We start from the raw sequence: 17,371 nt of genomic DNA, 5'->3' as shown, positions 1-17,371 counted from the left end.
CATAATGCTCTCCAGTATCCACTCAAGACGGAGATAGTTGCCACAACTGATGGTGGTAAGCAAAACAGGGTGGCCACGGGTTCCCTAACAACTTCATGCAGTCATCCTACCAGCCACAGACTGCTTACTCTCACATTATCCTTTACATGAAAAATAAACTCCTATCTTGTGTATGATATTGTTAGATTAAGTTTTCTACTATTTACAGCCAAATCTAAGTATCTCTACTATAGCTACTTGATCATTTTGTTACTTTCTTCAGTTCTAGTTTATTAAAAGTTTATATATCTATAAATATACTTTTTTTCACATTTAGAAATACTTTGAAGTGCTGACCAGGCATGCTTTGCATTTGTTTGAAAAACTCTTTAATATGATAAGTGGCATTACTTACCACAGAGTCTTATTGGGATATCAGATGTTTGATTGATATGTTTGCTAACCAAAGATCAACCAAAATTCTATTGCAAAAAGTATTTATAGTGGTCAAGTCTTGGGCCAAAGCCATTTATCAAAGTGAAAGTTTGACTAAACCTGCAGAGATAATAGCATGGTCAGCAGAGAAAAAAGGTCTATCTATTCTTTCCATCCAATCCAGACAAGTCATTGTGGGTTCACAGAGCAGAGTTATATGGCATTCACATTTAATTATTTGCATACAGTTAAATATTTGTAGTTTTCTAATGATACTTTACACTTCCCTACATTTACCCTGAATTACTTTCATTGGACTGAGAACTATAATTATTTTCTAACTGACTTTTTTTGCATTAATAATTATTTCTTAAAACATCAAAGAAATAACATAATTTTTGAGCTAGAAGTACTTTTAAAATCATTCATTCTAAACCCTATGTTTTATAAATTAAATGATCCAATGAGATTAAAAAATTTAACTAAGTCTTTCTCAGGACAATTTTAGTTTGTTCATTCATTCATTTATTCATGTATTAGTCTAGTAAATTACTATTTAAGCTTCATGCATAAAGCATTGGAGAGAAGGAGCTGGAACACAGAAAATGGTCCTGCTATCTCTATTTTCAAGTTAGTGGGGTGAGAAAAGAATTATCCAATAAATTATCTAGGTAATTAAATACAATATAGGTAAATGTGCTGTATTACTCAGACAATGAATCACCAGGGAGGAAAGGAACAAAGGGTGACCAGCTAAGACTTCATGAAGATAGTTGCATTGGGGGCTGCACCTTAGAGGACTTGAACAGGTGAAAATAAAATGGACATTTCAGACAAAAGGGGTAGTTTTCTTTTTAGTATGTAGAGTTGATTTCTATATGAAGAGTCTTTATTGAGTTATTTTTAAATTACATTTCGGTAGGACAGTAAAATCAAACCATTCCCTAAGAAGCCAGATGTAAGAATGGAAAGCTTGACATCATAGTTAAAACTACACGAAAAAGTGATGTTTATCAGGTACAAATGAATCCCCCTGAAGTTCATCAGCTGAACGACCAGGCTACCCCACAGCAGCTGGAGAAAATGACTATAGCACGCTTAACAACCAGGAGTATGAGCTACTGCTCACAAAATGTATAAATTAAATGACTGAAAAAAAAATGTCAGTAATAAGTAAAACAGTAGGGTTTCAATTTACAAGTGAAAATCCAGACAAGTGTATGGTATCAAGAAAAATAATATTTCATTTTCCTTCATATTGCAATGAATTAAGTAGTCTAGGATACACAGATTCAAACAGCAAGTGTTTAAGATGCAAATGACATTTAGAGAAAAGTGATGCTTTCTCTATAAACTTCTACAAATAAATTTCTTTAGTATAATAATATGTATGAAAAATAGGTCCCCTTTTTTTTTCTCATATTTGTGGTTGGTGACTGTTATTAGTAATAGAGCAATATTTAGGACTAGGCATCCATCCATGAACATACCAGGTGATAACAACTTATGCATAGTCAGAGAATTTTGTACACAACTTTTAGAAGTATAAACTCTAAGTACAGGTTTACATAGGCTAAACACTGAGCTTTTCAGCTATACCAACTACTCACTTTCTTAGACCAGTGCTCCTCTGCTGACACCATTTCACCCAAAAGGAAATTTGCATTTTAGCTGCTTAAGTCTGCAGGTAACCTTCAGCCACTGACCTTGCTGTCTTCTGTCTCCTTAGCTCTCCCCTGGAGGGGATTCTTCTCTCCACATTCACAGGTCGATTTTAACGTGAGCTGACAAGAAAGCATTGAGCTCTCTGTTTCAGTAAGTTCCAAAGGTCCTGAAGAATAGTGCTGTGACACAGTGGTGCCAAGACTTGGTATCGGAAGAGCAGTATGAACAGGCTTTGACCCAACAGCTGGCTGTCTCAGTTTTGAGGCTACCCCAAGTACAGGCATGGCTTCTATAAAAGCATCTTCCTGCTGCCAAAGAAAATGCTTCTAACCTCAGTCTGGTAGACTCCAACTTTAGTATTTCCAGAACAAATAATTTAAACAAAACTAGCAGTCATCATGATTAAAAAAAAAAAAAGAAGAAAAAAAGAAAAAAAAGAAAGAAAGAAAGAAAGGAAAGGAAAAACGAATAATATAACTTTCAGGATGAGGCAACAAAACTTCCCTTCATCTTTAGTTGAGTATCTTTCTTTCTTGCTGGCTCAAATCCTCTCTCTCTCTCTCTCTCTCTCTCTCTCTCTCTCTCTCTCTCTCTCTCCTCTCTCCCCACTTACCTCCGCCCTGAAGTGAGTCAGTATCTATGCAATATTAAATACTCCATTGGGGAGTAAACTTTTCTTAAAGGTAACTGCTACAAACCTCCTTCTTTAGGATTAAAGAGCTCCTAGCTTTACTTTTGTTCTCTCTACAGCAGTCTGAGTCTGAGCACTGAGACTGAAAAAGAGGAAAAAACACAAAAGAATAAGTCTTCAGTCCAATTGTCAGAGCAGCCAAAAGACCACAATAGTGGAAGGACAGGCGTTCTTCCTGATTTCAGAAATAACCAGCCTAGTTCTCTTTTTAAAGAAAACCGTATTTCCCCTAGCTTAAAAAAAAAAAAAAAAAAAAAAGGACACGATTAATGGCCAAAACAAACAGCTGTTGGAAGAACTTTTAGCCCGGAAACAATCTCAGCAATGAAGCTGTTTGTCTGATTTCCAGCTATTTTTCACTACTGACAGCCATGAGGCACGGTGTTCATTCTGTTTTATCCCATGAAATCAGGTTAAACTCATGCAATAGTGTAACTTGCTAAAGCTGCTAAATCATTCAGCAGACCATGCCTGCCTAGGTTATGAAAATACAGAGTAATCATTGTGTCTAACTCTAGTAATGATAACAACAATACAGGGTGTTCCCCCAAAATGTATGCACACTTTAACAGCTGATAGCTCAATTTTGAAAATAAAATGTACTTTAATAAATAATGCCTTTATAATTATTCAAAGTGTGTGTACACATTTTTGGGGCATCGTGTATTTATAGCTAATACATTCTGCATAGCAGTTACTGGGAAACAATTTTGTGCATTATCACATTTAATTAATGGATGACTCAAGAATAGGCACATTTATTTTCCCCAGTTTATAGCAGAGGTAACTCTGATTCATTTGAACAATCTGACCAAAATCATGCAGTTAGAAAGTGGAAGAGCCAATATAATCTACAGAATAACTTTAAAAACCATCTTAGAAATAATTTATAACATTATTACTCAAGCTTACTAAATACAACTTAAAAATCTAAACTTCTAAAGAGTGTCCAAATGTATACTCAGTGAATATGAAAATGCAGCATCTAGTCATAAAATTATTTCATTATAACCAGACTAGAGGCCCGGTGCACAAAATTTGTGCAGAGAGGGTGTTCCTTCAGTACAGCCTGCACCCTCTCCAATCTGGGACCCCTAGAGGGGTGGACAACTGCCCGTTTATACCTGATACTACTGGGATCGGGCCTAAACGGGCAGTTGGACATCACTCTCACAACCGAGGACTGCTGGCTCCCAACCGCCTACCTAAATGCCTCTAACTGCTTCTGCCCGCAAGCCTGATCACCCCCTAAACACTCCCCTGCCAGCCTGATTGGTGCCTTTCTGCTTCCCTGCCAGCCCTATTGCCCCCAACACGCATGCAGGCAGCAAGAGGCCAGGAGCAGGGCAGGACATTTACCTGCCCACCTGCTGTGTTACAGGGCCAATGTGGCAGGCATTCTTGGGACCCCAACCACTCTGAGTCTGTGGCCAGTGCATGTGCACACCAGTGCCGAGTGGCCAGGGTCCTGGAGATGCCATTGGAGTGTCCAGTCCTGTCAGCCTGGTCTGGGGGCGGCTGGAGTTCCAAATCCTTTTGGCTTCTGTAGCCCCTGGACTGAAAGCAGAAACCAAAAGCACCGGGAGCATGAGGAATTCTGGGAATCATAGTTCTGGTGGCAGCCCTTGGACGGGAAGCAGAAGCCCAGAGCATGATGAGCACCAGGAATGTTGGGAATCATAGTTTTGGTGGCAGACACGTTGCGGGATCTCCTAGACACTAGAGCAAAGTGAGCCAGGAGCAAGTTACTGTTGCAAGTGACGGATGGAGGGAAAGCAAAGGTGAGAGACATAAGTAAAGCCAGATTGTTGAGAAAAAATTAAAAGGAAGATATCTTGCAGTTTCTAGGAAATCTCCACCAATGGAGCAAAGAATAAAAAAACAACCTCTATTATTCTGTGAGCACCAAACCAAACTGAGTTGGGAGTCTCAGACAATTAGCTCATGTGATTGCAAAGACAGACACAAACTCCCAGATTGGAGAGGGTCCCCTGAGGAGAGGGTACAGGTCGGGCTGAGGGGACACACACCCCCTCCCCCCATGCACGAATTTCATGCACTGGACTCCTAGTCTATATATATATAAAAGCCTAAGCGACTAAATGACCAGAATGACTGGAACAACCAGTAGCTATGATGTGCACTGAACACCAGGGGCAGACACTCAATGCAGCAGCTGTCCCCTGGTGGTCAGTGTGCTCCCACAGTAGGAGTGCCATTCAGCTGACTGACCCATCCCAGTGGCCCACCAGGCTGGCAGCAGCTATTCACTCCTTCAACAGTCCTGCAGGTCCAATTTCCAGAGAACAGGGCAGGCACTGATGGACTGATGCTGCCTGTGTAATCCTGACAGCACTACTAGCCTCCTGGAAGTTGGCCTCAGGCAAAATGGCTGCTTCCCCTCCCTAGATGCTGTGCAAGGAAGAAACTATATAAAAGCGGCCACCAGGTGGCTCCTGACAATGGCCGCAAATGTCAGCAGGACAGATCCAGATCCCAAGCCAACAAGGGGGTCCCACTGCCTGCCCAGAGGGCTGAGCACATCCTGTCCCTTCCTACCCGCCTTGGGATGGGCTGCAGATGCAGGGCTCATGGCTGATGGGCACCGCTGTGACTGCATGAGTCTTTCCTGATCGGGCTGCCTGGGCATGAGACCAGGGCAGGCACAGTGGGGCTGGGATGAATGGGAGCAGCAGGCAGGAGTGGCAGGCGACTTTGGACTGTGGGTTTGAGCCTGATCCCCACAGGCCACCCTGAGGGTCCCCACATGTGCATGAATTTATGCACCGGGCCTCTAGTTTTCTAATAACAGCAATTTATTTGATTTTGTATTCCTCATGTTTTTGTTTAATAATTCTGTAAGACACAGACAGATTTACCTCTTTTTACCTTTTTAAAAAAATCTTTATTGTTGAAAGTATTACCTATGATCTCTTTTTTCTCTCCTTGCCCCCTTCCTGCCCATTAACCTCTTCTAGTTTGCCCCCAACCCTGCCCTAGGACTTCACTACCATATTGTCTTTGGCCAGGATTTGGCCAGGATTATGCATATATGCACACAAATTCTTTAGTTGATCTCATCCCACAATAGCACCCCACCTTCCCTCTGAAGTTCAATAGTCTGTTCCATGCTTCTGTCCCTGGAACTATTTTGTTCATCAGTTTATTTTATTATTAGATTCCACATATGAATGAGATCATGTGATACTTATCTTTCTGAAAATCTGGGCTATCTATATCAAACATTTTAAGAACTAACATTGCAAGTGAAGTTCCTAGAAAAATGAGTGGACATATATAATATGTATTCAATAAATAGTAGCAATTATGAGAACCAAAAACCATTATTTTGGAAAATATATCTCTCTTAAGTTAAAGAAATTGCTTTTTTATCTACTACTAGAGGCCCTGTGCACAAATTCATGCACTGGTGGGGTATAGCTGGCCCTCCCCCCATGGGGTCCCTCTTGGGGGCATGGCCAGCTAGGGAGGGCGGCCCTGCGTGGTTTGCCTGCCAGACTTGCCCTTGATCTGAGTAGGGGAGCTCATTGGGGGGTAGAGCTGGCCAGGGCAAGGGGCTGCAGTCGTTGTGGACATTTTGCAATTAGATCACTGGGCTTTTATTATATAAGGTTTTCAACTTCAAAATTATGTACTTTTTAATAAGAAGGAGTAATTTACAGGTAAAAGAGACAATAACTAATGTCAAATTTATATGTTCTTCTGAGACAAGTACAGGAGAAACTCAAATACAAGTTAGAAATCTTAACAACTTTTAAAAAAAGTAACCAAAGTGAGTTTACCCAATGGGATAATAAGAAATAAGTACAACACTGGTGGTAATAACAAAAATGACATGATCACTCTGACAAAGTAAGTTACTTTATAATGTACAAACCATTGAACCAACTATTTCTTCAGAGACTATACGATATTGGAAATCTAGAGATGCTCAAATTCCTAAAATAGATTTAAACTATATGAGAAGATATATGCATTCTATAATTCTCACATTGCAAACAAAATGGAGTACCTAAAACAATGGGACTTGTGGGGGAAATTGGTTCTGGGAAGACCATTCTAAACATATGCAACTTTATGAACAAATCACTAGCAAAAATAATCTTACTACATCAGAAAATAATTTGGACCATCCAAAGCAAAAAGTTTAGCTCATTTAAAAAAAATTTTTTTTGAATGGAAATGCTGGCAACACGTAAATTAGAATTGGTGGGGAAAATCCAATTGGAAGGCCAACTCTGAGCCAATTGGCTTGCCAATAGATTGCACTGAGGGCTAGGCCACATGTGTCAAACACAAGGCCCGCGGGCCAAATCCGTCCCGCCAGGCCTTGCAATGTGGCCCGCACCGTGCTGTCATCACTGCACTCCGCTGCATTTCCATCACAATGACAGTTTATGACTGTTCAGTAAACCATTCGGCCTGCGATTTAGGCTGGATTTTAGATTTTGGCCCCTTCTCTGATTGAGTTCGACACCCCTAGGCTAGGCAATCTGCAAATATCTAAGAGCCTCACAAGACAAGCTCTGTGTCCCTTTGGTGAGGAAGGTCCAGATATGAGCACTCATTTTTAAATTGAGGTACCTGTTGACTACAGGGTATCAAAGCTGAAGGCTCCGTTGCCACCCAAGGTAATAGTTCTACTCTGACTATTCTGCCTTCCTTGGCCTAGAATAAAGCACATATAAAGCCACACAACTTCTACATTATACCAACATAATTCTATTTGCCAATTATAAATGACCTCATTGGTATTTTCCAAAACACATGCTGGAGCAGAACACACTGTAATTCCTGATATAATCAAATTGAAAAGTGTTCACATTCAATAAGATGTCTTTTCACTCTGAAATGTTCCTTGCTTATTAGAAATATCATTAATAAGCAAGTGCCCAAAATAGTTATCACTGTTGACAAATTCTATGAAATAACATCTACCACCAAGAGTAAACAAACAAACACACACACACACACACACACACACACACACAAAGAAAAAAAAAACAACGAGTTAAGTTATCGAGGACTGACTGTCTGCCAGGAGCTGTCAACTATTTCATCCTACTGGAACATCACCTTTTTTTTTTTAAATATATTTTATTGATTTTTTACAGAGAGGAAGAGATAGGGATAGAGTTAGAAACATCGATGAGAGAGAATCATCTATTAGCTGCCTCTTGCACACCCCCTACTGGGGATATGCCCGCAACCAAGGTACATGCCCTTCACCGGAATCGAACCCAGGACCTTTCAGTCCCCAAGCCGATGATCTATCCATTGAGCCAAACCAGTTTCGGCTGGCACATCACCTTTGAATAGGAGGCAACAGCCCTGAAAAGTTAAATAATGAACTTAACGTCACAGAAAATGGAGTTTCTCAAATGTGGTTCAAGATACCACCACTTGGGACACTTGCTAAAAAACTACGGAATAAGAATTGTGAGGGAGATGGAGCAGTCCGAGAATGAATTTAAATAAATTGATTCTTCTATAAATTAAAATTTAAGATCTGTATTTTAGTGGATTTGTAGTTTGACAGTTCAGGGAATGGGCTCTAAAGCTGAACTGTCTATAGTCAAACCTTTGCTTCCTCACTTATTAATTAGCTTTATGATTTTAGCAGCTGCTGTGCCCCCATCTCATTAGCTGTAAAAAGTGGGGAGAGTGTGAAGGGGGGAGTCATCATATACCCCCACAAGGTAGCTGTGAGAATTAAAGGAAATCAATGTATGAAGTCATTAGAACAGATTCTGCCACCTAATAAGAGATAAACATGAGCTACTAATGCTGTAAGAAATAGAATAGCCTTGAGAATTATTGAGGAAAGGTCAAGCAGCATAACTGAAGAGTTTGGCCAGGATCATAAGAGCTAAAAGGAAAAGAATCTGTAAATAAAAATGAAATAAATTACTTGTCATTTTCCCCCACCAAATCTAATATGAAAAGCAGCAAAACCTCCTGAAACACACTGCCTCCCCAAGCCGAGATAGTTTCAGGCAATGTGAGAATTCCAACCTGACTAAACTTTAATATCAGTGATTTTTAAAAAGAAAATAACAAAACATCATAAAATGACAATTTTCTAACATTTATTCATGAGAAAGAGAGAGAAAGAAAATAACCAACAAAAATACAATTGGGCCTAACCGGGGAGGCTCAAAGGTTGAGCTTTGGCCTATGAACCAGGTCATGGTTCAATTCCCGGTCAGGGCACATGCCTGGGCTGAGGGCTCTATCTCCAGTGGGGGACATGCAGGAGGCAGCAGATCAATAATTCTTTCTCATCACTAATGTTTCTATCTCTCTCCCAGTCTCCCTTCATCTCTGAAATCAATAAAGATATATTTAAAAAAAATAAAATCTGTTATTGATACTTAACTTTGCTGATTGCTAAAATAGTCATATTCTTATTTTAAGCAAGTTGAAGTAAACTTTACACAATAAAAACCCGTAATTCTAAAGGAATAATTCAACATGATCAGCACCACAATCAAAATATGGAATATTTCCTTTACCCTAACAACTTCTTTTAGGCCCCTCTGCAGTCAATGTCCTACTCCCAACTTGGCCAACTGATGAAGTGTTCTCTTACACTAGTTTTGCCTTTCGAGTACACATTTAAGTGAAGTCACACAGTACCTTTTATGTCTGACTTTTTCACTTATATTTTGAGATGTTACTAATGTGGCTTATTCTTTAAATCTTTTTAACTCTCTATTCTTTATTTTGCATTCAATTAACCTGCATTGCTATGTTTGCCAGTTCACCAATTGTTACTTCTATAGTATTTAATTTATTGTTAATCCTATCTAGCATATTTTAATTTCTGATAATGTATTTTTCATCTCTAAAAGTTCCACTCAGTATACTTTATGCCTACCATTTCTTTTCATCACATTTATGTTCTCTTCTAGCTTCCTGAATAAATGGAACAAATTATAACAATTGCTTAATACTCTTATCCACACATTTTATCATCTCTATCATGTGAGGGCATGTTTCTATTAGTGAATATTTTATTCCCCTAGTCAGGTTATACTATGTTTTACAATACTCATAATAATTGTTTTACTGAATGGTAAACATTTTGGTTTATATATCTTTGTGTGCTGGATTGCAATGGCACACAATTAAGTTATTTTTGAGAATTTATTAAAAGCTTAAAGAAGGTTTAGAGCAGCTTTTGGTCTAGGTTTAATTTAACAACACTCATAAAATAAATATACTTTTAAGAACTCTAACAAATATCTCATGTAGTAAGTTGTCTCTCCACTCTAGCTGTGGAAATACCAATATTCCCAGTCTTGTCTTTTGTCAGTTCTAGGAATCGTTTAATCATAATCCTCTACTGCTTCTTTCCTTGGCTTTTGCTTGTTTCCTCTCTTATATGTACAAACACTGGAGAGAAGATCCCTGAAAATTCTAGTATGCATTCTCTCTTTTCTCTCTCTCTCTCTCTCTCTCTCTCTCTCTCTCTCTCTCTCTCTCTCTCTCTCTCTCTCTCTCTCCTTTCTCCCCCCCTCTCTCCCTCCCTCCCATTTTCCTACTCCTCCTTCTTCTTCTCCTCTTTATAGTTCTCTCTCTCTCCACCCTGCCTCTCCCTTACTCATTTTTAAAAATCTCTCTGGTCCTTTTTGGTACTCTGATCAGAAATTTTAGAGCTCTAGGCTTTCTTTAACATTGATTTCAGTCTCTTAAGCTTAGCAAAATAGCTAACTCTAGTTGGGCTCTCCATCCCTAATCCATGATCTGGATACTACCTCCAAGAAATAAGCTGGTACAGTAAAAGGACTCCCTTTTATTGTCCTTCTCCCTGGGATTATATTAGATCTGTGCTGATTTTTGTCCAGTGGGTGAATAATGTTGCTTTATATACTTTTTTCCATTTCTGATTGTTTAAGATAGACAAATAAATTAGATCCCTGTTAACCTATAATGGTAATAATCATAAGTAAAGAGTCTGATTCTCCTTTTATTTTTCTTTCTAATCCATCCTTAAAACACACTTAATATTATCAATTTTTCACATTAGACCTCAAGAACTTTCATTGGTATATTAGTCTCCTACTCATCTAGCTGAGAAATCCCCTTAAACCTTAACAAAGAAATAATTTGTACTGGCAGCTTGCAAAATGTTTGGTTGTTTGGGTTAGGTTATCTTCCAGATCTAATCAGGAACTTTAAATAACAAAACATAACCTAAGATATAATGAGCATGGAGTTAAAACTATTCTCCAGTTGACTTCAAACACTTAAAACACTGAGGACTGTTTTAAGATTTCTCTTGCCAGAATCCCCAATGGCATCTTTATTTTTTTCAGATATCGGGGGGAAAAATTGATGCATAGAGAAGTATTAGCCATCTAGTATGTTTGAGGGGGCAATAAGCCAAGATAAGCCTTTATTGTGGTATTGAGTGGAGGAAAATAAGATAAACCAGCTGGATAAAACATAAAGTCAGCTGATGAGTACAAAGAATCCAATAATAAAAGAGTTGATGGGCTTTTGAAAGTGCACACAATGCCCACTAAAAAGGGAACAACTCCAGAGAGGTAAAAGCTCCTTACATTTGCTCTATGGCATACATTTACTATTTACAGGCTTCCTTATAATATGCTACTGATGTAGTTAATTAAGCAAATAAAATCCATCAAATTCAGAAGGCCTCTTAACCATAAAATATAATGAAAAGCAAATGTAGAGAGCTTTGAAAAAGCATTGCATGTCAATACTCTCCCTTTCAGAATATCAGCCCCTAAAGTTAAAAATATACACATCTGGAGAAGAACAGCTACAGTATTTTATTAAAACACAATCATCTCAACAGTCTCGCCAGATAAATTTCAGTGTTCCAAGAGAGTGGACCTTACAACTCTAAATAAATACTCAAAACGAATATTAATAACTTTAAACAGAGTTATACTTGAAAGAATGATTCCTGTTGGCATAACACACCATTTTAAAGGTAAAGAAAACACCTTAAACTAAATCATGACAATTTGTTCCTGAGAAAGTCAGCCAAATAATTTTAGGCATAACAATAATTAAAACACTATTTTTATAAAAGTATTGTTCTTACTAATCACTGTTCTTTTGCCACTTTTGTTATTTTTCAACTATTTTTTAATATTATATATAAACTAGTGGCCTGGTGCATGGAATTCATGCACGGGAGGGGGGTCCCTCAATCCAGCCTGAACCCTATCCAATCAGGAACCCCTTGGGGGATGTCTGACCACAATCTGGGACCACTGGATCCTAACCACTCACCTGCCTGCCTGCCTGCCTTATCACCCCTAACTGCCTCTGCCTGCCTGCCTTATCGCCCCTAACATCTCTGCCTGCCTGCCTGATCGCTTCTAACTGTTCTGCCCTGCCAGCCTGATCTTGCCCCTAACTGCTCTCCCCTGCTGGCCTTATCTCGCTCCTAACTGCCCTCTCCTGCCTGCCTGATCTTGCCCCCAACTGCTCTCCCCTATCGGCCTGATCTCACCCCCAACTGCCCTCCAATGCCAGCCTAATCACCCCTAATGGCCTCTGCCTTGGCCCCTACCACGATGGCTTTGTCCAAAAGGAAATCAGATGTCCAGAAGATGGCCAGTCAACCTGATCTAATAGCATATTACCCTTTTAGTAGTATACTGTGTTTCCCCAAAAATAAGACATCCTCCGAAAATAAGACCTACTTACAGGTTTCCTTCTGAGTGAAATATAAGGCATCCCCCCGAAAATAAGGCCCCCCCTAGGCTAAACATGAGGGATTTTGTCCAATAATTCTGAAAGAAATGGAGTCACAAGAAATTCACCAGGAAATTCAGGAATTGGATTGTTATGATGATGTTCCTGATGATGATGACATGATTGTCATTGAATAAATGAGTAAATTCTTGATACTATAGGATTCAGCTTGTCTGGTTTGTGTTGACAACTACCATACTACCGTACTGTATACAGGTAATAAATTTCCTTTATTTTCATTTAATAATAAATGTGTTCTTTATTCTTCTTCATTGAAAAATAAGACAACCTCTAAAAATAAGACCTAGCGTGTCTTTGGGAGCAAAAATTAATATAAGACACTGTCTTATTTTCGGGGAAGCAGTGTAGATAGATTATATAGGACAGGATTGCTTAAATGAGGGGGAAAGCCTTTTTCATAAGGAGGAGATGCTCTTGGCAGACAAAAATACATAATTCCCATATTTGGACTGATAGCCAGTCGTATGCACTATACTGTCAAACCAGTCATTAAAAAAATTGAACTGCTTCTTTCACCTTATACCAAACAGCTATTGCCCTTAAAACCTCTCCTCAGCCCTACCTTAGATTCTGCCTTCTCAGTTCACCCAGATTAGATTCTGATTGTTTGGTTTTTATGCCAATCAGTGTCAAAAGTTCTGCCTCTTAGGCAGCCATTGGCTCCTGGCATTTCACCCAGATTTGGTTCTGATTGGTTGGTTTCTATGCCAGTCAGCATCTCTGGTCCTATCAACAGGCCTGATCAGAGAGGTGGGGCTGATCAGCAGCCCCAGTGGAGGTCAGAAAGAAAAAGGTGTGGCTTCAGGCCAAGCCCAGAGAGAAAGAGAGGCAAGGGCTGATCAACAGCTGCCATGGAATCTATGGATCAGACCCTGCTTCTCTCTCCAGGCCTCTCTTTGGGCCTGATCTGCAGCCACCTCAGCAGTCATTGCTGGGTGTGGTGCCGCAGTAGCTGGCAGTTAGTGCTGTGTTGCCACGGCAATCCAGCACTGACCTTCAGTCAAGCCTTCAGTCGTTTTGGATGTTATAGACCCTGGGTTTTTATATATTAGGATAAGAACTGGTTAAAATAAATAGGGTGATACACCAAAGCAACTTTTGAAAAGGTATCAATAAAAATGTGGCTTGTAAAGGTTGTATCTTGAAGTTGTGAGAAATTTGAAGGAATGCCACTTGGAATATTACACATTCTCACATGCCAAGCATGATGTCATGGAATATAACCATTACTCTCATTCTTTCAAAGTAAGATTATTAACTATACTGTGCTTTTTTTCAGATATACTGAGGATGCATCAAGTTTCTTTCAGGAAGTGAAAAGAAATGATCTCCAAAGTTCTTTTTAAAAACTATTTATTTTTAAACACAGGGTAGTAAAATAATCACCTTAGATTCTAATCCAAAAAAGCAAGTTAAATTAACTGTGGCCTATGATCAAGAGATACTTCCCTGTGTTCCAATTTTCAGATATAATTAACTTTCATATCCATGCTAGGAGACCACCCACAAATGTCACTCAAATCAATAGCTCACAAAGGTAGTTTTTATCAGATAATGCAACATTTTACTAGGAATTCTGGGGATATCTCAAAACAGTATGTGTGTGTGTGTGTGTGTGTATGTGTGTGATGGGAGAAGGGAAATACTATTGGGAGGTTCAACAAGGTCACCTATTCAACTTATCTGAAGACATGAAGATAAGAATTGGAAATTAGGGAAGTGTGAGAATGAAAGCATGGGGCCCTATTCTGAATATTCTGTTCAGCTACCTAGTCAGCAATATAAAATTACATATACATTTTGAACATCTCTTTATTCGACTGAATAAGAATAGGGATCCAAGGCCACCACTAGTAGCTGTAGTGCCTTTCATGTCTGGAGTGGTACGGTGTACAGTCCTCCCAAGTGTATGCAATGGCCCTACTATCAACAGCCCGGACATAAAAGGAGACCAATGACTTGCAAAGCATGTGTCTCTCTCAGAGATGTCTCATCCATTAGATTCAGAAATATATAGAAAACATACCATAAAAGATGCAAGCTTCAAATGCCTTCTTCAAAATTCTGAGGAAATACTTCAAGGTTTTCTTTCTTTTATGGCTGCTCTTCACCAGAAAGCTCTCTTTATGTATTTCCCTTTACTGAAATTAAACCCCTCCTGACCTTGCCATCCGTTTTCATACAAAAATGCTGGTGTCCAGCCACATACTTCCTTTACTTCCATAGTATCTGACTCCCAAGACTTTCTTTTCTTGAAATTTCACAATGACAAAAGGATGTGCAACGCAATAGAAACTGTTGCCTCACTCTTTCCCACATACTTTTTGGTTTTATGAATCACACATATGTTGTCCTAAAATATCTCCCTATTTTATGTTTTTAATGCTCAAAGAATGGAAGTAGCTGAGTAGAAAAGCATACTGTTGAAAAAATACATAGATTTCTGTAAAGATGACTTTTAATTCAGGAATTTTTTTTATCATTATCAACATAAGATATATATATATATATATGGAGCTTCTACTTTTGAACAAAGTTGAAAATCTAGGCTATGGCTAAGATTTTTTGCCTTCTTCATTTCTTTCCCTATACCCATACTCTCTTGCCAAATATTTTTACAAAAGCCTTCTGTTTCTCATCCCCCAAAATGCTTCCACAGAATATTTATAATCATAATAGGGTAGAAAAGGATGAGAATAGGGGAAAAAAAGGATAACTAAGTTTGGTTTCTAAAATTATAGTCTATTTTTCTTTATTCAATAGCTATATTTTGATGAATTAAAGAGATTCCACAAACTTAAAGGAAATAAGAAGAAAAATTCTATTGTACTTTCAGGATGAGTAGCACATTACTACTGTAGCTATGTTAGTATTCAATTCAGATGTAAGGGAAATGAGGATGAGGTGAGGGGAACGACCAAACATATTTATAGGGTTCCCACTGGTCTCATAAAAAGTTTCCAGAAACATCTATTGCTGCCATGAGTCCTTTCTTTGCCAAGTTCTATGATAGCAATAAGAAGCTTTGAAATCAATCAATTCTACCATCACTGACAGGTATCTCCTTAGTCACTGGAAATGCCTCCAATGGATTTTAAGAATATTGAAGAAATTTGCACAGCTAGAATAAAATGAAATAGAATACCCATAGATTTGCTAAAAATGGAATGGGCTAAGAAATCTATCAACATCTGGTGTAATACATATTACATGTATACATATAGCATCAGGGAAATGAGCAATTGGCTAATTTTTCAAATAATGTGAGTTTTCATTAATTAAACAGGGCTTATTAATATATTTATTTTCATAATTAAAATGAAATATCTCATATATTTCTGGTACTGATAGAACTAAATTTTCTTCTCTAAAATACAGATAGGTTAAAAAAGCAAATTTTAAAGATGAAAAGTGCCGAAACTGAAACTGGTTTGGCTCAGTGGATAGAGCGTCGGCCTGTGGACTGAAAGGTCCCAGGTTCGATTCCAGTCAGAGGCATGTACCTTGGTTGCGAGGGCATCCCCAGTAGGGAGTGTGCAAGAGGCATCTGATCGATGATTCTCTCTCATCAATGTTTCTAACTCTCTATCCCTCTCTCTTCCTCTCTGTAAAATATCAATAAAATATATTAATAAAAAAAAGATGAAAAGTAATTTTTGGTTGCCTCCTCTACTCTAAGCACTTGTTGATGGAGTGGATTCTAATATGGAATCTTGCAAATGTAGTGATTTACTCCAAACTTTCTGAATAGAGCTTTTATATGAGGTCACTGAAAACAAAGGATAATAGCATTCACACACTCTTAGTCGCGGGGACAACTCTGCTAACTTTCCAACCTTCTATACTTTCTGATAAAAAAAAATAATAATAAACAAATAAAACAAAACATTGTGGACAAAAATAAATGGAAAGTTTCATAATTCTAATTAGATGAGATAGATTCTTCTCCCATAAAGTCAATATCCCTGTTTCATATTAAACATAAAAATCGCTCATTAGAAATATATCATTGTCATAGAACAGCTTTAAAAACCATACCTGGAAGCATGTGCATTCTCAAAATTTTATGTCTGTAATTCCTTTAGCACTAATGTCATATTTGAATTTTGTACTGTACATATCCCAGATTCTCATGAAACAAGGTATTTCAGATTTCTCTAGGAATGACATTGAGAAATAAATTCAATTAAATTGTATGGCTTACTAAAAGTTATTTAAATCGCTGAAACAGGTTTGGCTCAGTGGTAGAGCATTGGTCTGCGGACTGAAAGGCCCCAGGTTCAATTCCGGTCAAGGGCATGTACATGGGTTGCGGGCACATCCCCAGTAGGGGGTGTGCAGGAGGCAGCTGGTAGATGTTTCTCTCTCATCGACATTTCTAGCTCTCTAACCTACCTCCCTTCCTCCCTGTGGAAAATCAATAAAATATATTTTAAAAATTATTTAAAAGTTATTTAAATCAATAATCTCACATTTTCTTTGAAATTGTTTTTGTTTCTATTAATCAGGAAGAATTTCTATATTTCCCCAACCTCAACCCCCTGTCCCCCACAAAAAAAGCCTAGTTTCTACATATATTTATTTCACCAGACCTCAGCTTCTAAATCTTTTGCTTATGGCATCTTATCTAAGAAGTACTATATCAATAGCTCAAAGCTATTAAGTGATAAAATCAGGTTCGACTTCTGTGGATCTCTGCCTTCATGCTGTTGAAGAACAAAGCAAAAGTATTGCCTGATAGTTGAAAGATGCTTTAGAAACACATTTGTGGAGATGAATTTACCTTTCAGTGTAAAAATAAGATAAATGGGAGACCAGCGG

The 17,371-nt window shown here is 38.4% G+C and overlaps 1 protein-coding gene across 6 annotated transcripts in view; it reads right to left on the bottom strand.

Annotated features, from left to right (window-relative positions):
- The window catches only part of NAV3 (neuron navigator 3), a 558,961-nt gene that overhangs the window by 325,410 nt on the left and 216,180 nt on the right, over positions 1 to 17,371 (bottom strand). For 4 of the 6 annotated variants that reach the window (XM_036456217.2, XM_036456218.2, XM_045588280.1 and 1 more), the window contains exon 1: positions 2,121 to 2,954. The exons of 1 other annotated variant lie outside the window; for it this stretch is intronic. In XM_036456217.2, the coding sequence (XP_036312110.1) occupies positions 2,121 to 2,363 (243 nt within the window). In that variant the 5' untranslated portion in view covers positions 2,364 to 2,954. Of the gene's footprint in view, positions 1 to 2,120; positions 2,956 to 17,371 lie in introns of those variants that run through there. One more of the 6 variants, XM_045588277.1, reaches the window with a different exon arrangement.

Source organism: Pipistrellus kuhlii, unplaced genomic scaffold, assembly GCF_014108245.1.
Source record: "Pipistrellus kuhlii isolate mPipKuh1 unplaced genomic scaffold, mPipKuh1.p scaffold_m20_p_3, whole genome shotgun sequence".
NCBI classification, from domain to species: domain Eukaryota; kingdom Metazoa; phylum Chordata; class Mammalia; order Chiroptera; family Vespertilionidae; genus Pipistrellus; species Pipistrellus kuhlii.
Note: the sequence above shows the minus strand (reverse complement) of the source record. Positions and strands in the feature narration are given on the sequence as shown.